At 48.7% G+C, this 22,248-nt stretch overlaps 1 protein-coding gene across 3 annotated transcripts; it reads left to right on the top strand.

Moving 5' to 3' along the window:
- The first annotated feature begins 3,330 nt into the window (after positions 1-3,330).
- On the top strand, positions 3,331-22,213 carry PANK2 (pantothenate kinase 2). 3 transcript variants are annotated; one of them, XM_032993885.2, is made up of 7 exons: positions 3,331-3,666; positions 13,523-13,875; positions 14,922-15,175; positions 16,204-16,380; positions 16,629-16,752; positions 19,059-19,184; positions 19,628-22,213. In XM_032993885.2, exons 1-7 carry the CDS (start codon positions 3,420-3,422, stop codon positions 19,676-19,678), a joined length of 1,332 nt encoding a protein of 443 aa, XP_032849776.2. In that variant the 5' UTR covers positions 3,331-3,419; the 3' UTR covers positions 19,679-22,213. The 3 variants fall into 3 exon arrangements, with proteins under 3 accessions (XP_032849776.2, XP_042663582.1, XP_032849777.1); XM_042807648.1 differs by lacking the exon at positions 3,331-3,666 and adding an exon at positions 8,348-8,889; XM_032993886.2 differs by lacking the exon at positions 3,331-3,666 and having other exon boundaries at positions 13,623-13,732.
- The last annotated feature ends 35 nt before the right edge of the window (positions 22,214-22,248 follow it).

Here is a 22,248-nt window from a genome sequence, read left to right as displayed (position 1 = left end):
CTTGTGAGGTTGCTGTGTGTGTTTGTAAGATGAGGGGGATGGATCTCAGCTTTTGAAGCCTCTGAAGAGCAAGGAAAGTTTTCACTTTGAAGTTGGCTGGAGAATTAATCACCTGCTTGGGAAGTAGAGGCTGCAAAGAAGAATCCAAACAACCTTCTGCTTTTCTGGGGAGGGTTGCTGCAGTCCACGCCCCTTGGTTTTCCCATTTAAGAAGACAGGTGCTTTTAGAGAAGGCTGTTTGTACAACTTTTGCCATCTATTAATTTCAAGCAACTCCATCCATGGGAGTTGGACCGTTTCCCTTGCTGTGAGCCGCGTTTGGGTTTCTTGGAGAACCCTTGCCTGCGTGTCGAGGAGCGTCTGCCAGGAATTTGGCTTCCTCACCTCTTCTTCCTCCTCAGCCTGCCCCTGGGCAACCAGTTCTGGTAAGACCCTTGCTTAGATCTTTGGGGTTATGTGTTGGGTATGTTGAGGTGACGCCTCCTGTTCCAGCATCCCAGAGACTAGAGGTGACCTCCCAGGGTTTGGGGGAAGGTTCAGACAGTGCCAAGCACCGTGAAATCTGTGTTCTTCTGGTGTTCTTGTTCGTGGCAACGTCTGGATCTGTGTCGGGGTCTTGAGGAACAGAAACGGTTTCTTTATGAAACCATTGCCAGAGGGAAAGCTTTGAAGGGCGCTACTGGCAGCGACACATTGAGACTGAGGCCGTCAGTCCGTATCAAGAAGAGGTGGATGGGATTTGGGGGCAGTTTCCAGACCTCGTTTTGGAGCAAACACAGGTCCTGGTCTAGAGGACGCCCACCGTGGCAGGTCATAGGAAGCCCAGACGGCGGGTTCAGGATGAAGAGGGGGAGGGTGGTTCTCAACGCAGCGTATAGCTGCGCTGCAGAAATTTTCTCAGGATGTTGTGGTTGCCAAAGAGGAACCGGACAAGTTGTGGGAAGAGAAACACCCCAGAGGCTTTTTAGCAGAGGTCTGAGCTGAAAACTGTTGCAAGCTAGAAGAGCCTTTGGGAGAAATCAGGCTGCAGGCAGCTGTGGCCGAGTGGTGGCAGGCTGGGAGGGAAGGGACTGGATGTAACTGGGTGGACACCATGAGCAGATGGATGTGTGCTGGGGTGGACAGTATACACCAAGCCCAGGACGCTGCTCACATTTTGTGATGCAGCCTCTCCCAGATTCTTTGATCGCATTGGATCCCGGGATCCTGCACAAAGGGAGCTGGGCCACCTTTGCCACCCTGGGTTCAGCTCTGGTGCTCAGGGACCAGCGGTGGTTGCTCCTCACCTGCTGAACAGCTTTAGGCTTGGCCTGACCTGCAGAAAAGAGATGCCAACGCCACCAAAACCCGCTGTGCCCAGCTCCAGCTCACCCCTGGCTGGTGAAGGAGCCGGGGGGGAGCCGGCCTGCGGCGGGATGCCTTCTGGGGACAAGTTGGAAGCTTTTGAGCAGCATGATGGAAACAGCCCTTTTCAGCCGCGTTACCTCTCCACGTTGCCTTTTGGAGAAGAGGCTCCCAAGAGCTCAGACCGCTAGCTCTCCTTGCTTTCTGCTTTCCCAGCTAGAGCTCTTGCCTTACAACCCAGGAGTGTGAGACGCATCCAGGACTTGGTGTTGAAAATGCTCTGAACTTCAGGCAGCGAAGCTCAGTGAATTTGTTTTTTAACACAACAAAGGCAATGCTTTGATGAAAAAGGGTTATTTTCCTTCAGAGGTTATACTTTATTTCATATCGGCACCAACATCATTTGTGTGCTTCCTGCCCTTGCCCAACAGGATACGAAAATTATACAAACTAAATTTGTACCAATCCCTTTGCCCCGTTTTCACCACAGCAACCCGAATTTGGCGAATTCTTAGTGAAGTTATGACACCTTTTTTGAATGTCAGCCGCTTATCCTTTTGGTATCGAATTAATGCCCGAGGGTTTCAGTGAGCCGAGATGAACACAGCGCAGGTGAAGAGCACCGGGGTTGCAGCTCCACGCTTGGCCGTGCTCTGGGTGTGTTAAGACATCAACTACCATTCCTCCTAAGAACATCCATCGTGTTACAGCGGGAGCTGTCACAGCATCATATAGTCTGGGAGTCTGTTTTCCTCTTGAATGTCATCCTCTTGATCGTTGCTTGCGCCCCTCTTTATGGTCGCCTGGATTTTTCTGTTGCCTGCACAGCTGCTGCTGTAGCGTTAGCTCAGCTCTGACAAACGTAGGGTCAGAGTTTAAAGAACAGGAGGTGCCAGCACTTAAATTACATTGTGATGCCTAGGGGAGCCGAGGATTGGGTCTGAATTGCACCTTTGACCCTTGTTTCTTTGCCTCTCCTCGTAAACCTCCTGTCTCGGTTCCCGTTTTGTTGCGTCTGTCCTTTCTACCGAGCTTTGGGGAACTCGAGTCTCCATCTGCCCTCGCTGGTAGAGGGGGTTTGGCTCCAGCTTGACCTCAGAGGCCTTTTGAAGCGGGAGGGGACTTCTTCCTGCAGTCTGTCCGCCTCTTTCTCTGTCGGAGGAGAACCTTAGCTCTCCCCAACAAGCCTGGAGCCCTCCCAGTTGTCCTCCGGTGTGCGTGGAGCCCAGAAACATCCGAATCTGTTGAGCTGTACGTCGCTGCCGTGGCTGAGGCGGCCCCAGAGCATTACGCTTTGCAGCACGCCGGGGGGGACGGAGTGTCCTCGACGGCAGAGCTGCCACAATCTTGAGCTCCCCCGAGGAGGCAGATGAAGGAGCAGCCGGAGGAAGGGGCGAGCCGTAGGTGAGGAGCAAGGAGGTTTAAATTGCCCCCGGACAGCGAGGGAGGGCCGTGGGGCGCAGGCTGACATGGCGGGGGGTCCGGGGGTGAGGGAGGCCTTGCTATCTGCATATGCAAATGGTATGCAAAGCAGCACCCCGCACCGCCCTGCCCAACCGGGCCTACTGCCGTCTTCCCTTCGGCCGCCCCCCCCGTCCCGTCACCTTCTTCTGCGTTGCCATAGTTACCCGGCCCCGTCAATCAGCCTGCTTTCTCCCGCCCCGCCAACCGCCTGACATCATTGGACGGCTGTCGTGTCATTCTCTTCCCAGAGGGAAACCATAGGCCAACGCTGCTGCATAGCGACTCACCCCCGCCCCGTACCGACCTCGCGCATTCGATTGGCTAACCGCACTTGTCACTCCCCGCGCCTGAGCGCCGGCGGGGGGGGGGGGGGGAAGGGCGTGGAGCCCCCTCCCCTTCCAATCTCTGTCTCCTATTGGTAAACCCGCCTGTCGCTCCGCGCGGCGGTGGGCGCTGATTGGGTGGGGGAGCCCCACCTCACCGCCTCTCCCGCCCCGCCCCGCGGCCGGCGCAGGCGCGGTGGAGGCGGCGGCTGCGGCGGTGGCTGAGGGGAGCGCGGCGGGGCACGGCGCGGCGGGGCGGGCGCCCCATGGGGCCGGGCCGCGCTGCCGATGGAGCCGCTGCGCAACGGCGGCGGCGGCGGCGGAGCGGAGGAGAAACCACCGCCACCACGGCGGCGGGGGGGTGGTGGGGGGGGTGGAGGAGGCGGGGGGGGGACGCCGCCGCCGGACGTCGGACCCCCGCGGCAGCGGAGCGGTGTCGCGGCGGGCGTTGACAGCCCGGCGGGGCCTCAGCCCCACGAACGGGGCGGCTGCGCCGGCCGCCAGCGGCGGGACTCGGTCCGCAAGAACCGGCCGCGTGAGTGCGGCGGGAAAGCGGGGGGGGGGGGGGGCGCGGCGGGGGTCTGCGGAGGGGGGCGGGGCTTGAGGCGGGAAGGGAGGGGTTTAACGGCTGGCAGCGGGGAAGGGGCGGGGCCTGGGGGTGGGGATTATGGTAATGGGTGGGTGGGGCTGTAGTGGGTGTGGTCGTGAGGGGGCGGGGCCAGGAGGGTGGGGCGGGACTGGGGGGGAAAAGGGGTTCTGTGATGGGGGTGGTGGTTCCAGTGTGGCCGGTTTGGGGTGGGGGAGGCTGGACTGCGGCGGCTTTGGGAAGTCGAGGTGGAGCTGGTGGGTGCGTAGGTGTCCCAGTCAGCCACCGTGGACCTGAGGGGGAGGGAAGGTCACCGGTGAGGACACGGAGGGTGAGGAGAAGGAGGCAGAAGGACAGATGGACAGGGTGTGCAGTGAGAGCAGGGCGTTGAGGGTGGTGTGGCTGGACTGCTAACCGGTGGAAGAAAAGCAATGGAGAGCGAAGAGAATGCTGTGAATTTTAGGAAGGGAGAACCTCGCAGGTTCCTTAGGGAGTGGGCACGTGCCAAACTGGGCTAAGTAAGGGAAAAATAGTCCCTGAGCCGTGTCAGAAACGATCAGGAGGGTGAGTTCAGTGCAAAATGGATGGCAGCCTTCATTTTGGCAGCAGCAGGAGCTGCCGTTCAGGTGGCTGGTGACTGACTTCAGCCATGTTTGAAGTGGAGCTGAGCGATTATTTCTGTACTTGTGCCGGGGTCCTTCCTATAGGGAGGAAATGGCCATACCGTGAAAATGAAATAGCAGTAACAGTTCCCCCTTACCTGTGCAGCTGTTAAAAGGACGTCAGCAAATGAGTCCAGACTGAAAACTGGAATCAGAATTGTCCTGCATCTCGTAGCAAGACTTGGTCTGTTGGCTGGAAATGCTGAGATGTTATTATTGCTGTATTAATGTAAAATTTTAAATAGCGTACTTTCTCGTTTTATTTGGTAGCTGGAAGAAAGGAAGCTTCTCTTTTTTTCCCCTGTCTTAGTGTGAATAATAGGAATAATACCTCAAAAGATTTTTGAAGACATTGCTGAGCTGGATGTTGCTTGCATTGCTAATTTCAGGCGAGTGCAGCTCAGCAATGCTCACGTAGCATCAGCGTGGCCGTGCTAACCTGCGTTCCCTTTGCCTCTCCCTTCCTTTCATTACCAGATCGTGCTGGATTACAGGAGGGATCCTGTACCAGGAAATGATTATAAAGTTAATGTTAAATAACTGAGGTAATTGCGGGGCTTTGTGCTTACCTGAGAACTAATAGGATGAAAGAGAAATTTAGTAGAGGGGCGTAATGGCAGTAGCAGTGGTGAGCATCCTTGTGATTTTAGGTGCAGCAAAACCAACTTGGTGTGTGAACGTCTACTTAAGTGGCCGTTGTTTTAAGCATCAAAACCTACCAGTGGGAGCTGTGGGGTTGTTAATTAGAGATGTGCTAGTTAATAGTTTGCAGCCAACTGTAGGGAAATGTAAGAGATCTCTGGTATGAAAATCAGTGTGGACTTAGATGGAGCTGTGCATTAGGTGATATTATGCTTTCCTGCCTCGTTCAGGGGCAGTTTCTGTGTCTTTTATAAAAAAATGCAGATTGAAGTTGGCCGTTTTCGTTCTGGATTGTTGTGGTGAAGTTAAATGCAGAGACTGGTGTGGGATACTTTTAGGAAAACCGGTGTCCTGGCAGCTTCCAAGACAGGATTTGGATCCAGTCTGGAAGCTCAGTGTAGTGTGATACGGGATTACAACGCAGCTTGTCTTTCCTAAATGATTCTTGTGATAATTAGAAGAAAAATGGGCTGAAGCAAGTACATCCCTTAATAGGGACAACATCTGATGTCTGAGTAAATTATGTTTTGAAGTTAAAATGCTCGATCCCACCTTAAGGAAGATGCAAGCAAGCCTAAATGAAAAGCCAACCGCGTAATGGGCATCTGATCGAAAATGTCCTACTTTAGCTCCCACTTGTCTGCTGCTGCTATGTGGCAAACAAGCTGGGTGACCTTGAGGCTTGTCTTGCCTGCCTGTGCTGGCAGATGCCCTGGCAGATGAGCCCTGCTTGCCCAGGAATGAAAGGATTTCAGCGGGCTGTGGTTCAAACTCCTGATCTTTCTTCCTCCCTAGTCGTCTCTCTGTACTGGTAACGTGCAGCGAGGGCTGTTTCACTGCAGAGATCAGGAGAGGTCTGAGACCAAGGGGAATGAGACTTGATATATCTGAAATAACCTGACCTGCGTGCCTTCGTGCATCTCGGGCTATTAAATGCTTCTTGATGTGCTTCATAGGAACTAAAGAGCTTTATGGCAGACACTCTGATTTTCAGTATGCCACAGGCAAAAGGAGGAGAAGTCAAGGACGCCATTGCTCTCGGAAGGGAGTGAGAAGCATCCCTGAAAATGTTGTGGAGATTTGTTGAAGTTCCCGGCTGCTTTGGAGTATTATGTTGGTGGGGTGTGAAGGGGAGCTTGACAGGATTATTAATACAGGCACAAATGAGAACAGAAAAAGCTTTATCAGCTCCAGAGGCAATACAGAAGGATTCCTTTCTGGTAAGGAATGATCAGTACCATTATTGAAATCAGCACTTAAAAATTGGACTGGAAATACCCTAGATGAGTAAAGAGGATATTCACATTATGTTTACTTTAACGTAACTGTGGGATACTGAATGGCTTGCTATGGGTAGGGTTAAGTGCCAGGCATAAAACCAGTGATGACCAGGTCATAACAAGCAGGAGACTATTTTGTTGTAATGAATCTTCTTTACGATAAGAGAAATAGGTCAGCAATTCAGTTCATCAGCTTCACCCCTTTTTTCCCCTTCTGCTGCCTCTCTCCTGTGCTGCTGCACTGCTCTTCTCCTTCCTGAAAACCTGGTTTCCTTGATAGAGATGAGTTTAGGTTATTTCCCTGGGTAACAAAGTATGCTTCTCCTTTCTGTAGCCCCTTTGTTAGTTCTCTTGGAAAAAAACCAAAACAAAACAAACTTGTTTTGATGCTTTTGCCAGGCATCATCCATAATGGTTTATGGTTTGACAAAAGCAGAGGGGAACTAAGTTGCATAAAATCTATTTGTATTGTAGAGTGTTCATGAATTCCAAAAGGAAGCCTATACCTAGAACGTCAAGAAGAGCATCCTGCAAATAGCTTCTAAAAATGTATGCACGTGTGGTTTTAAAAAAAAAAAAAAAAACAAAAAAACAAAAACAAAACCCAAAAAAAACAGCCGAACATGTCCTCATCCATTCTTTCAACTGATGCCTTTTTTTTTTTCTTTTAAGTTTTAGTATCTTCTGTCAGAATCATGCAAAGACATGATGTACGCATTCCTTTAAATTTTCAGTATACACAGTATCCAAGAAGAGTACGAATAAAAGACTGTTTTGGCAGCTCCTTTGCAGTATAAAATGTAAGCTTTGATTTTTTTTTTTTTTTAAATACCTTTTTATCTATTGGAACTGTGTATGAAATGTGAATTTCTAGCCAAGCCTATTTTTAGAGATGGGAGGATATGTAGACTTAGTGTCACTTTATATTAAAAGCTGATGATTTTTTTTTTCCCACCAGCTGTAAAATTTCCATCATGCTATAACGCTATGAAAATACAATGCTGAATATTTTACAGTAAGTGTAGAGATGCTGTCATATGCTCAACTAAATCGTCAGTCCTCGTTGCTCCTCCGCAGGCTAATCTTTTTAGCTTCTGGTATAATTGGCTCATAACTTAAGGATCAGTCTGAAATACAACTTGAGCTGCTTGCTGTATGAAGAAAATCCACCGTGAAGATCTTTAATTATATCGCCTCTTTCATCTTGATACTTCTGCAGCTTTTGGAATAAGTCTGTTGAGGTTTTTTTAATTTATTTAGTGTCCAGTTTTATAAAGTAATTTACATAACAAATGAAGACACTGTATTTTTCTTGCCCCAGAGAACTTACAGTCTAACTCTAAAAGGGATTTGAAGATGAAGGGAGGGTGGCAGCTCTTGATGTGGGAACACATAGTATCCTTGAGCTTTTCTGTGTGTGAGGCTATTTAGTACGAGCTGTAAGCCCTTAACTTTGTTTTTAGACTGGTCTTTTGTTTGCTGTTGCATATCCATAGATCTGCTCACTAGAAGAAGGTTTATTTTTAAGACACAGAGCTATATGTACGTGGTGTGTATGAAAATGTATGTGTAGAGCTGCTTTTTCAAAGTGGCTGTGCTAAGGGAAAACAATATTTTGGCAGGCCAAAAGATGAGGAATTTTTTTCTTGGAAAAAAAAAAATTGCTTTAAGAAATGCTGCTGCAGTGTGTTGCATTGGGGAAGCAAATTAAAATAAGGTTCATCATTGTGCTTAGTGGTTCCACAGTCTCACCAGTTCCTGAAGTCACCTTCTTTGTATCCCTGCTACTTTTCACACTGATTACCACTGCGTTTATTTTTTGTCTTACACAGTGTTTGAGGTTAGTGGCTGTCATCGTGCTGACAAAGTAATGTAGAGAGTTTCTTTAAGGAAAAAGACCATAGAAGGTTTTGAATGGGGAGCAGTTCTGGTTTTGAGAAGAGGATTTCCTGCCTTTGTTGTAAATGTCCAAATACCCAAGAAGAGACTAAACCCTTTGCAGAAGGTGCTGGGCAGGAGGTGAGTCCAGAGGTCCGCACCGCGATGCTCCTGCTGTGCTCTGCCTACCCGTGTCTTCCTCATCCTCCCGTGTCTTCCTCATCCTCCCGTGTCTTCTCAACGGGTGAGTGCTTGGGAAGAAGAGACATGTGAGCCCTCCTCCCTGCACGGAGGGCTCCGGGCTAGCACCGAGGGGGTGGGGAAGAGATGCAGCATTTGCATTTTCTCCCTTGGCTGTTAGCGCTGGCCCGTCTCCTTGCGCTGGTTATTTTGGCAAAACCAGCCTCGGGGCTGCCCGGAGGCTCCTGGATGCCACCCGTCCTCACGCTGCTCTAGGTCTTTTGCAGCAGCTCCTGGAAAAAAATGCTTCAGAGGCTTAAAAGGGAGAGATCTTTGGATGGCTTTCAACTGCACTGTAGATGCTGGGAAAAATCAGTATTTTAAAGAGAAATCTCGGTAGCAGATGGTGATGGCATTCATCCAGGAGTGCTTCCTCCTTCTTCCCTTTGAAGGCATGGATTTTTCTAGTTCTCAGATACGGAAGAACTGTCGCTGCCCTGCATGTTCGTGTTGGCTAACTTCCTGGCAGTGTAAGGAAAAAAAAAAAAAAAAAAACAACAACCCCCCCCCCCCCCCCCAAAAAAAAAAATAACCAACCAACCAACCAAAAAAAAAAAACAAACAAAAAAAACAAACCCACCAAACCACGGTTCTAGGTGTTGTTGAAATAATTTCCTCCTCTTGTTTGTGTGCCACACCCCCTTCCTACAAAAATGGACTTATAGGGGAAGTTTGTCCCTGCTTCGGATTATTTGCATGCTCTGTGCAGGTTTTACTGCATAGAAAACCCTTTACGGTATGGTAAAGAAGTGCTTAATTTTGAGCTAGTGTGCTTCTTCCTTGGATTCTTCACCTGTGGCTGGGATGTATATAGTGACATCCATAATTAAGAATCATTTGGTTCAAGTTAATTACCTTAATAGGCTATCTTTCAGAATTTATCCCTGGTGACTTACTGAAGGTATACCCGAGCTGCTGGCAGATGGAGAAGGCCAGCTGCTCCCTGCAGAGCCTCTCTGCAGCTGGTGCTGTACCGACGTGCGAAGCCAACTCCGGGCTGAGGCTGTGTCCCTGCACAGGGGGTTGGATGCTCATTTTGGGGGCAGCTGGGATTTAGCAGGGCCGGTGCTGAGTGAAGATTAGTAAACCCTGAGCCCGATCCGACTGCGGTTTACACCCAGCTCCGCAGGCATCATTCCTGTCTCCCCGTTAGCCACGTCTTCTGGGGTGCCAGACAGTGGATAACTGGCGTGGTTTAACCCCACGCTTGATGTTCTGCTAGTTTGGTGGCAGCTCTAACATCTGAATAAAAAGTAAATGTATATATATTAAAAAGTTGAAGGTATTGAGGACACCGACAATGAGCTGGGATAAAGTTTCTAAGGAGCTGCTATATTTTTTTTGTGATGAAGAAAGCTTCCTAAACTGATGGACTGAGTTAGCGATTCTTGTGCCCTAAAATCTGGAAGGTTTATGTCCCTGAATGTGGTGTGTGAACTTCACGACCAACTTTAAAATACTGTTATTCTTCTGAACCAATGCATGTACCACCAGCTGAGTGTCTGCTCTGAAGTAGAAGCCCGTTAACTTTTGATGAAGCAGCCTGTGTGCCATTTACAGTTACGTGGCTTCAGCTGGGCACTGTGCCTTAGTTTTCGCCTGCTTTTTGGCTGTGCCTGAGGAGGGCAGCTCCCAGACCCCCCACCCTGTGCTCAGAGATTGGGGAGATGTGCTGGTTTTGGCTGGAATAGAGTTAGTTTTCTTCACAGTAGGTAGTATGGGGCTGTGTTTTGGATTTGTGCTGAAAACAGTGTGGATAATTCGGGGATGGTTTTGTTACTGCTGAGCAGTGCTCACACAGAGCCAAGGCCTGTTCTGCTCCTCACCAGCGAGTCAGGAGGGGACACAGCCAGGACGTCTGACCCCAGGGTTATTCCATACCATACGATGTCATCCTCAGCATATAGAGCTGGGGAAGAAGAAGGGGAGGACGTTCAGAGTGATGGCATTCATCTTCCCAAGTCACCATTACGTGTGATGGAGCCCAGCTGTCCTGGGGATAGTGGGGCTGTCCCATGGGCAGTGGACAGTGAATCCCTTGGTTTGTTCTGCTTGTGTGTGTGGCTTTTGCTTTACCCATTCATCTCAACCCAGAAGTTTTCTCACTTTTACTCTTGTGATTCTCCCCGTCCCACCAGAGGGGAGTGAGTGAGTGGCTGCGTGGGGCTGAGCTGCCAGTTGGGGTTAGACCATGACAGGAGAGGATTGCTGTCTCTAAGTACGAAGGTAGGGATGCATTAAAAAAAAAAAAAAAGTAATGAAGGCTTCATAATGAAGAAAAAAAAATTGTATGACCCGACAGGAAGAAATATATTCCAGAAATCGAAAACAAGCTTCCCAGCACCGGGACAGGAGCTTTCTGGAACCAATCCCTTCATCAGAGCAGAGATGACAAAATGGCCAAGTGCTTTTAGGAGTGGGAGATTTGTGAAACGGGAGTCCGGCATGTCAGTGACCACAACAGACAGAAGACTTGGCTGAGTACTGTGGGAAGCCTCTTCCTGTTCGTTTTCTTGCATAGAGCTTGTTAGTTTTCCAACAGAGTTTCAGCACTATGGAAAAGCACGGTGAGTGTGGGGAAAGTGGTTTTAGTGATCCTGTACAGGAACTGGGTATTTAAATAGGGCAGTGTTTACCAGTTCCAGTCACTGGAGGGACTGGAACAGCAGCAGAAGGCTCTGGTTTAGCTGCCAGTGCTCTATTTTCACCTGTGTGACTCTGATGGTATTTTTATTGCTGCTTCTCTCAATAGCAGGGCATGATTCTTGTTCGAAGCTTTTTTCTGTGGCAGTTAGTTGATAAATCTAGGACCTTGGTTCAAAGAAAGACAAAACACTTGGGAGGTGTGTCCAGTTCTGCCATCCATCTGGGGTCTGCTGATGTATATGTCATATTGGAGATGGCTTTAATACGGCACTAGGAGGGCTTGTGTACGGGTTTTTATGTTTAAGGTGTGGGGAGGAGCAGGTGAGTGAACAAGCAGACACTCGGTGTTTGCTGCCCCTGAGGAAGGAGGGTAGCCATCTCCCTGCTGGAGTGGTCGTGGTCTCTCTCGTTTCTGGTTGCCAGCTCAGCTGCTGTTGCCACACGCCTCCACGACAAGGCCCTTTCTTTTGGGGGGTACAGAAATCCTGGAGTTTGTCTCACCTTTCCCTTCCCTTATAATGTGGGGTCATGGACTCCCCTTCCCACGAGGGTGCTCCTCCTGGTCTGGTGTCCCTGAGGATGTGGTTCTCCTGACATTACGTGACAAGGCCCAGGCAGCCAATGTTCCTTTCTTGAGAAGGAACTTCACCGTTTAATTTAGCTATAGCAAGGTTTTCTAGAGGGAGTCTTGAAATAAGATACATACGCTAAGCTTTTCTCCAAGTAAAGCACTTGGCAGACTTTCTGTCCTTAAATGCTGATCGAGTTTGCAATTCTGAATTCTAGAGTGCAGAGGGAGAAATTGTCCTGAAAAAAGTCCTTGAATAGCCCCGGCTTTCTCTCCCCATTGGACTGTGTTTCAAATTTCCCTCATTCGTGAACAGTTATTTTTATGGCTGCTCTTGTTTGAAGTAGATGCATTAGAAACAGGGGGTGATTGGGATTTGGATGTGCCTCCTAAAATAGAGTTTGCATCTTCTTTCAAGATTTCTTTTGGTGATGGTTGGGGGTGGCCTCCATCTAAATATATAAATAACTCAGTGGCTTAAAAATAACGTGGGTAACTGACGGCTTTAGCAGCTCCTGGGGAATTGTGATGCTCTGAAGGGGCCCGTTTTGCCTCCGCTCTGTACAGCAACCAAGTTAACCCGCCGAGGAGAGAATACATCCTCTTCAAAGACGTGTTTGCCTGTCAAGTTGGTGGCTTTTCCAAGATGATTTTTTTTTGGGGGAGCGAGTTCCCCTCCTACCCCTGAGTTGTTTTCTTTGCTGTTCAGCTTTCCTAAGTGCAGCCTCTGGGTGTTTGGATATCGCTGTCTGACGGGTTTAGCGCTCTGCAGCTGGAGCAGCGGGGTGCTCGGGCCGCGGGGATGGCTGCTGCTGCCCTGAGCTGCTCCACAGGGATACCCGCCTTCCCCCGGCAGCAGGAACAAGGGCCTCTTCGTGTTGCACGCTTATCTGCAGATAAGCAAACATATTTTGCAAGAATAACAGCAGCATGTTACCGTGCCCGCCTCTGACATGTATGAATTTTAGTGAAACCTGAGACCCTTCTTTCCAGGGGAACGTCAGTAGCATCTACGCTGCGTTCAGAGTTATTTTCTGAACATTCCTTTTTTCCTTTTGGAAAAAAAAAAGTCAGAGTTTAATCCTGCTGCCATAAGCCATAACATGTGGCTACGTTTTTCTCTTTGCTCTGGAGCCCGTGTATCTTGTTAGCTCTAGCCTATCCTTTAGCTCATTAATAGTAATATTAATCTGTTCCAGTTCTCAGCTCTAATCGCAGATTCCATCTGATCAGGGTTTTCTCTTGATCTTTTCCAAGAAGCTCATTATCTAATACAGCTGTAAATGTTGCTGGGCCTGACACTAATGCATATTTCGTACCGTGGGGGAATTTGCCTAATAAAATAATCCAATTAGACATTTGTTTTTGTCTCCCTGGGGCATCTTAGATTACTTGTCTACCTCAGTTATGTGTTGTAATTAGTTAATGTTTGTACATCCCTTTGATGTAAAAGCATTGGTATTATCCTTAGCTCTGACTCTGGATCAGAACTTTATAAAAGAAATAGCTGGGGATTAAAACTGCAGCAGTGTCTAGCAGGTGTACGGATACTGTCAGACCTGCGCTGTGCGTCTCTTCCGTGCTGCTTCGTGGTGGTGGTGTGAGTGTTTTGAGGATTGCATAGCAAGGGTTGGGAGCTCCTGAACACGAGGTCTCTCAAACAGGGGTCGTGTCACGTACAGAGGAGTCCCAGCCACGCTTGTCAAAGACAGACCAGACTGCTAACTTTTCTTTCTTTGTTTTCTGCTTGAAAATGAATAGATAAATGGGCCTGCATTTTGCAGTCCCCAGACAATTGCACGAATTCATTCAGTTCGTAACTGTTTTGCTGGTTGTCTGACAGTATCATACCCTGTTTCTTTGCCTTTTTCCTTTTTTTCCCTCTTTAGTCTTTCCTTGGTTTGGCTTGGATATTGGAGGGACCTTGGTCAAACTTGTTTATTTTGAACCAAAGGACATCACTGCTGAAGAGGAGGAGGAGGAAGTGGAAAATCTCAAAAGCATCCGCAAATACCTGACATCAAATGTAGCCTATGGATCTACAGGCATTCGGGACGTGCACCTTGAACTAAAGGACCTTACCCTGTGTGGACGTAAAGGCAATCTGCACTTTATACGCTTTCCTACTCATGACATGCCTGCTTTTATTCAAATGGGAAGCGAAAAACACTTCTCAAGCCTCCATACTACCTTATGTGCCACGGGAGGTGGAGCGTACAAATTTGAGCAGGACTTTCGCACAGTATGCATTTTTCGCTTCTATACGATTAGGATCTGGTAGTGACATTTTCTTAAAGCTTAAGACTAGAAAACTTTTCTCTGCAGACTCTAAAACTTCTCTAAATCGTAGCTTTGGAAGCGTGTACCTAACTCAAATGAAACTTGATTCAGGAAACAGCATGTGGAGTCAAGTTCACGTCTCCAAATTAGGCTTTCTTTCCTAAACGTGCCTGTAACATTCCTGTAACTCTACAATTATTCACTAACTTCCATGGCATGTGCTCTTACAAGACTTCCTCTGTTTTATTAATCTCTGATTATGCTAATCTCAATGTTATTTTTTTTTTTTCTCATTGCTGTCTTTCACATGCTTGATATTTGTTTTATCGTTCCTTTGCTCACGTGGTTTCATTTCTAACCTGTGTGCGTGAGCTGATTGAGGTTGACTCAAATTTGGTGGTAAATTAACTGAAAGGAGGTTAGGAATTGGGATTTGATATCATCATGTGGCTTCATGATAAATTCAGTTCTTGCTTGTAGGTGAAATACATGTGTGACAAATACTTTGTTTAACCAGGGCTTGAAAAAATGCACCAAATAAAGAGGCTTTTTGTGCAGTCAAGGCAGTGACATGAGGGGAAAGCCATTTCATAACTTCCTCCATTTTTTGCCGGTTTTGGGGATGGGTTTGGGGGGATTTTTTTGTGAAACAGTTGAGCCCCTTCTCCTTTGGCCTTGCTTTTCAGGCTAGTCCCTCAAAGTCAGGCCCTTGGAAGGTGATGGGATTCTCTGGGGGTCCATCTGTGGATCCAGTTGTTCATTTCCCCTCTCTTTCATGTCTGCACACTCCAGGGCTGGGGTAGTTGGTCCCCGTGCACGGAGAAACCTGGAGCCCTCCCGTGATCTGTACTTCTTAGCCACTGCAGGGAGTACTGGAGAGAAGCTGCATTTAGCTGGCAGTGAATGCATTTTTCTAGCCCTGAGCATAAACAGTTCAGATCCCGAGCTGCTTCTTGAATATTCTTCTTTCGTTTTTGTCTTTTTTTTTTTTTTTTTTTTCTCCGCCAGATGGGTGACCTTGAGCTTTGTAAGCTAGATGAACTCGATTGCCTTATTAAAGGAGTTTTGTACATTGATTCCGTGGGATTCAATGGACATTCAGAGTGCTACTATTTTGAAAACCCGACGGATGCTGAAAGATGTCAGAAGCTCCCATTCAACTTGGAGAATCCGTATCCTCTCCTCTTGGTGAACATTGGCTCAGGGGTCAGCATTTTGGCTGTGTATTCAAAAGAAAACTACAAACGGGTAACGGGCACCAGGTGAGTGCTGTGTGGGGGTAAGCAGAGTTTCCCTTTAGAGTCTGGAATGCATTTCTGCGTTGTGAATGACATTTTCAGGGACAAGCTGCAATAAAGGTGGTGAGTTGAAGGACTGAGCTCCTGCTTTTACTGCAGTCCCTTAGCTCTTCCAGCAAAGATCCCTCCTGGAAGAGAGAATCTGAATGTCATGTTTTGGTCTCTTTACTGCAACCAGTCTCTTTAGAAGCTGTTTTTTCAGTTGCTTCAGGAATCAGTGTTTTATTTGCTATCAGAGAGATCCCGTAGTTTGGGATTATCCCAGATATAACGATCACGTTAACAACCGTTAGCGTCGACCCTAGGAGGAGAGATTTTCATCCCGACTTTCAAAAGTTCCCTTATTTTGGAGGAGGGATGCTGGCACGGCAGTAATTCCTCAGACAGTGGCTGGACTGCTGCAGCTCCCCTTCACGGAGATGTGGCTCTTGTCGCCAGGCAAAGCCAAAGAGCTCTGTGGCTTTAAGCTTTCCTGAATTTCTTACAAGTTAGCAGTAATAATAAAAAACCCCTCACAGCACAGGTGCTACTCTTATTATGCATCATTAACAGCATGTGTACGCAGTGAAGTGAACAGGACAGAGTGGTGTTGGGCTTTTTGTTCCCCTAAGTTTTGAACAGCTCTGCTCGAGTACTCCGGTAACCCCTCAGGACTAGTATTTATTTTAAGATCGACTTCTCTGAGTGCTGGGAAGAAGGTGGATATTGTAAAACAAGAAAATTAATTTCCCATGTAGAAACACATCCTCTGCAGAAGGCTGTGAGGACGTGGGATTCCTTACAGGCTCTAAGTTATTTGAAAGTAACAGATTTAAAGAAAACTGCTGCTCTTCCAAGGTTGCTCTCACTGGAAAGAGGCGAAGCTGAAGGAACGGGGCGACCTGAGCTAACTCAGATGTGTAGCTGAGCAGTTCGAGCTTTCAGTGCAACGAGCCATTTTCTTTCTCTCCCTCTTTAGAAGTGAGGTGGGTGACTTTAATTTTATGTTGCAGCCTTGGAGGGGGAACCTTTTTTGGTCTCTGCTGCCTTCTTACTGGTTGCTCCACCTTTGAAGAGGCCCTAGAGATGGCATCCCATGGAGACAGTACCAAAGTGGACAAACTAGTGCGGGACATTTACGGAGGAGACTACGAGCGGTTCGGATTGCCCGGCTGGGCTGTAGCATCCAGGTGATGACTGATTTTTATTTTTACGGGAGATTATTCTGCAAGGATGAAAAAGAGGATTTACGTCTCGTAGGAGTGCTACCATTCCTTCTGCTGTTCTGTTTCACCAGATCTAAATTACTGATAGCAACGCTTTGTAAAGTTGGAAAGAACTACTTCGGGATGAGTAACACTGGTTAAATTAGCAGTTCCCTCTTTCCTTCTGGAATGCTGATGCAAACGGACCTTTAACCCCCAATCTGTCTTTACAGCTTTGGAAACATGATGAGCAAGGAGAAGCGGGAATCTGTCAGCAAAGAGGACCTCGCGAAGGCCACTTTAATAACCATCACTAACAACATCGGCTCCATAGCACGGATGTGTGCGCTTAACGAGGTACGAAGGGGAAAGCTGTTCCATTGCTCCGTATCTAAAGCATCCCTTGCGTGCTGCTCTCACAGGGTGTCTCTCTCCCCGCACACGCTTCCGTAGGCGCGCGTTCGTGCTCGTCTTCGGGGATGCTCAGGAAGGTGTCATCCGCTCGGTTTGGACTCCGAGGAGATTTGGCCCGTGCTCGGCTGCGTGGCGTGAGCCAGGTCGTCGAGGAGCTGGCGGTGGGTCCCGCTGGGTCCCCTGCTCGGGCAGGAGCCGGGCAGCTTCTCCGCGGCGGTTTGAGGAACGGGAACGGCGGCTCCTGGGACGGCTGAGAGCGGAGGAGAGGTGGGGCGGAGGGGCTCGGTACCTTCCCGGTGTTGTTTTTACGAGTTGCTCTCCATTTCTTGGTCAGGCCCCGCCGCTGCCACGGCCCTTCCTGTATCTTTGCGCTTTCAGCTTCTTTACAGTGCTGCCTTGTTGCATTCATGTCAAGCAGCATTGTACAGGGCTATGAAAGAGCAGAGACGTGCCCGCCGCTCCGTCCCGAGCCTGTTCCCATGGGATGAGCTAACGAGGTGAAGCATCCTCCTGGTGCTGGTGACAGATGCTCACCGTTTGCCTTCGCTTGCTGCTGCAACTTGTTGTAAACAGTCCTGCTCCCAGGGCAGGTGGGAGTCCTCGCTCCAGAGCACGCAGCTGAACGCCAAGAAGATGCTGAATAAATAGTCAGGGGAGAGCGTTAATGAATGTGGGGACGGAAGGAAAAATCCCTAGGAGGACGTGAGTGAAAGACCAGACAGGACTTGATCCTGATTCCTCAGTAAGAGGAGGAACTGAAAATGATTTTCTCGTTGGAGAGCAAGAAAGCTTCAGAGTTCATCACTTGGCTCAGAACTACTACTTTGGGATCAAAAAGGTTGGCTGGAAGTCTGATATAAATACAAAATATCACCACTTGGTCTTCTTTCCTTCAGAATTGCATTGGTTATGGGTGTCTAAATCAAGGTGGCACTTGATGATCGGTGCTCTGAGCCACTATAAGGATCTAATAGCAACAAAATCAACCCTTCTCTTTAGATTCCTAGAGAGGCTGTAGTTAGACCTGTGGATTTCAGGGTAGTGTGAAAGAGGCTGAAAAAGAGCCCATCTTAAAATGACCTGGCTGGTACTGCTCTCGGACAGAATTGTGGATGTTTATAACGTTCTGCAGATCCTGCCTGACACTTTTATCAGTCACTTAATTTGTAGAATCATTCAGCTGGGAAAAGACCTTTAAGATGATCGAGCCCAACCATTAACCCAGCACTGCCAAGGCCACCACTAAACCGTGTCCCCAGGCACCACATCTGCATGTTTTTTAAATACCTCCAGGGGTGGTGACTCCACCACTTCCCCGGGCAGCCTGTTCCAGTGCTTGGCATCCCTTTTGGTGAAGAAATCTTTGCCAATATCCAACCTAAACCTCCCCTGGAGCAACCTGAGGCCGTTTCCTCTCGTCCTATCGCTTGTTACTCGGGAGAAGAGACCGACCCCCCCTCGCTCCAACCTCCTTCCAGGGAGCTGTCGAGAGCCACCAGGTCTCCCCTCAGCCTCCTTTTCTCCAGGCTGAACCCCCCAGTTCCCTCAGCTGCTCCTCGCAGCACTCGTGCTCCAGACCCTTCCCCAGCTCCGTTTCTGTTCTCTGGACACGCTCCAGCACCTCAAGGTCTTTCCTGGAGTGAGGGGCCCAAACCTGAACCCAGTATTTGAGGTGCAGCCCCACCAGTGCCCAGTACAGTTCCTTTTTTTGGTCTTGTGGCGTGGCCTCTGACCGCTCCCGGAGCAGTTCCTGACCATCTCAGTGCAGCCTTTCTGATCTCACCTTGCTCTTCTGAACCATCTCTTGCTGCTGCCAGACCCCAAGCCAGCTCTGTGCTTTCTCTTGCTTGCGGATCGTTTCTTCTGGATCCAGTTTGATAATTCTAAATACAGAAAACCTCAAGTGCATGAAAGCCCTTCCCTCTGCAGCTCCCGTCCCCGCTCGCCGAGGCAGTCACGCCCCTCAGCTTGCAGCAGCAGCTCCCGGGGGCGGTGCAGTTTCTCTGGATCCGGTTGCTTTAGTGTCGACTGGTGGTTTCCCTCTGCTTTCAGCTGGGTGTTTTTCATCGAGTCGCACTGGAAAATGTATTTGAAAAGCTGCATAGGGTGTTTTTAAGAGGCGTTATAAATGTAACTTTTTTCTTCTTGCTCTAAAGAAGTGGGGTTTTCATCGTTGCAAGCAGAAAATGGAATGTAGCCATAATGTTGTTTTTTTTTTTTTTCCCTCCCCCCCCCCTTAAAACTTGCAGAACATTAACCGAGTGGTGTTCGTTGGCAATTTCCTTCGGATCAATACAATCTCGATGAGGCTTCTGGCATACGCTTTGGACTACTGGTCAAAGGGACAGTTAAAAGCACTTTTTTTGGAACATGAGGTGAAATTTCTTTTTAAATTTGTCTTGTGGCAAAGTGCAAATCCTTTGAATTCTCTGGCAACAGCCGTGTGGAGCCTGTAGCTGCTGTGACACACAGTGTGCAGCAGCCACAGTTACTGCAGTGCCCAGTGGAGGGTCAGAAAAAACACGTGTACCGTTCCTGTAGCTCATGTCAGAATTGTTTATTACCAATTTCATCTTGCTTGTGAACTTTCTTATAAGACTATTGACAGTATAGATGATTCTGTGCTGCTCTGCTTTCCAGCACAGCGATTATCCTTAAAATCTGCTTTGTAATGTACCTACCTATAGTTACTTCTTTCCACCGTCCTTAAGAAGCTGTTAAAATTACACCGTGCGTGTAACGTTGTTGTTCGGGTGTCGGGTGTGTGCGTCATGGGTGCGTTTTAAGTTTTTAATAGATATTCCTGTCTGCTCTTCAGGGTTATTTTGGTGCAGTTGGTGCCCTTCTGGAACTCCTGGATTCAGCCTGACTCCCTGCAGTTCCTGTACATCAGATCTACAAAGCTGGGGCGCTTCCTGGGTCGGTCCCTGAGCTCACGTTTTGCTTTAAAACACCCGTTCCCTGGCTGCTAAATCGATTGTGGGTGACCTAGTCAGAAGAGGAAAGGAAGATCCCTTTTGAGTGCTGAATGCCTACCCAGTTCACAGTTTATAAAGTTCAGCTGCAGCATTTTACGTTCCGCAAATGAAAGGCATCGCGCTTGCATTGTGCTGTTAAATGGTCTGTAAAGGGGAAAGAGCAGTCGCAGCCCTGGCACGTGAAAACCACAGGGACCACTTCTGTTTCCTCCGAGCCCACGCAGTGGCCTCTCAGACACCCTCGGGCTCCCAGTGAGGCTTTATTCCTGTTACCACCGTTTCTTACCTGTGTGTGCTAGAGACGCAAGGTAAGGCACAAGCCCTGTGGCTCGGGCTGATTCCGATTTCAGCCTGTCCAGCTTCTGGACAGACCACGGTGCCCTTTGGTGTGTGCTGGCACGGCGCTGGGAGCGTGTCAGCCTCTGACCTCGAGATCTGCTAAAAGCAAATTTGAGGATGAAACAGCGTGGGTTTGTGTTTTTGCTCTGTTACAAAACTTGGCTGTGTATCACTATACCAAAGAGAGAATTTTTTTTTCTCAGTCGTGCACTTGGGCTCTTCTCTGTTATGTTCGGTTTTATGTTTATCAGTTGCTAAACTGCTGTAGTTTCCGGGGGAAACCTCTCCCTCCCACGTGCATGCTGTACTCCTCTCTGTTTTCTCTGTGCATGCCGTCTCGCACGCAGCCCTCGAACCGGGTGGCTGCAGTTTGGAACCCCTAAAGACGGGGTGGGTGTAACACCGCGCGTTCCAAACGCTCTCTGGAAACGACAGAGGTGCTGGGAGTGCCCCAAAAGCCAAAGCAGCGTGCAGGCGGGTTGTGATCGGAGCGTCCCTGCTCGTGTCTCTGCTTCGCCCTGCTCTTTGCAGAAATTCATCCCCGGGCTCGGATCTGGCGTTACGAGATGAAGATCTTTAGTGACAAAGGTGTTTGCGTTCTCTTGGCCGTGCTGCTTCCTAAAAAGGGAAGAAACTACAAATTCAGAAGACGTCCTCTTTGCTAGCTTAGATCCTGTGTGATATTCCCCTTAAAGCCTGTTCTGTCAGCTCCGGTGGGGAAGTGTTCCAGGCGGCAGACTCAGCATAAAACATTTTCCAGTTCCTCGTGGGCCTGGAACTTCCTGAATGCATCCAGTGATTTAGTAACCACAAAAAAAAAAAAAAAAAAGGGAAAAAAGAAAGTAGTGTTCAGGTGAAAGGTAATCCTGGCTGCCTGCAGGAGAGGATGCCTGTGCTGTCGGCCGTGTCCCGCTCTGCAGTCAATATAACCTGGTGCTGTGAGACGTGAGGGGCTTGGGCAGGATAATAGAGAATCACAGACCAGTTTGGGTGGGAAGGGACCTTAAATATCATCCAGTGCCACCCCCCTGCCCCGGGCAGCGCCCCCTGCCCCCAGCCCAGGGGGCTCCCAGCCCCGTCCAACCTGGCCTGGAACCCTTCCAGGGAGGGGGCACCCACAGCTGCGCTGGGCAAATTGCATCTGAGACCTCATTCATTCTTCGTTTCTTGTGAAATCTCAGAAACGATATCCCAAGTAGGTGTATTAAAAACCACTCCACTTCCAAATTGCTGGTTGTAGGTTTTCTAGGCTTGACTTAACCATTTCTCTACCCTGTGAAATGTGATAAACAGCACGTACCCGGCTGCCGTTTCAGCCACCTCACCCCCCTCACAGTCAATACTCAGGCCCTGGTTTGACTCGTGAAAAAAGAACAGAAAAACACTTTGGCTTTTTGAAATGCCCTTGTGCCCAGGACCCGCTTAGCTCCCTGCTGCCATGCGCTGTGCTAGTGTGGGTTTACCACATTTAAATAGTCCCCAGGGGTTTTCTACAGACCACGCCGGTGAGGGGGGGGTATAACCCTCCTCTGAATCCTTGTAATACACAGAAGAAGGGCTGGGTTGTTTTTTTTTGTTTTGTTTTTTTCTTTTTTTCTTTTATAGCAGTAACCTTTGGGAGCTAAAGACTGCGAGAAGGAAGAAGCTACCTGGAAATTATTTTCTTACGCAGAGGGAACCTCTGGAGAGCTGAGGAACCTCGGCAAAGAGCCACTGGTGGCCTGCAGTGTTTGTTCCGCCCACTTGCGCGTGTAACTCCTTTTTTCTGTGGATTTTGAGTAGAACCTGTGTGGTCTGACATCCCGCACCAAAGTCCTTGATGTATTGTGTGTGTTGGTTTTTTTTTTTTTTTTTGTAAATTGTTGTGTGTGTGTTTTGTTTTTTTCTTGTAATAAAACATTACAGTTATTTTTATATACTTGAAACTCTTGTTTGCTTCTTGGCTCGTTGTAGCTACAGAGCACAGGGCTGAGCGTTGATCCGCACGGGCACCAGGAACATCCTGGTGAAATGGGTGTAAATGAACCTTCCAGTTGATTTTTAGCAGTTGATTAAAAATAAACGTAGTGATCCTTGATTACTCTTTACTCCCTGCGCGTTCTGGTCTCTGGAAATCAGTTGC

This window comes from Tyto alba, unplaced genomic scaffold (genome assembly GCF_018691265.1).
Source record: "Tyto alba isolate M040663 unplaced genomic scaffold, T.alba_DEE_v4.0 Super-Scaffold_6, whole genome shotgun sequence".
Taxonomy (NCBI): domain Eukaryota; kingdom Metazoa; phylum Chordata; class Aves; order Strigiformes; family Tytonidae; genus Tyto; species Tyto alba.
This window is presented reverse-complemented; position numbering and strand designations above follow the sequence as displayed.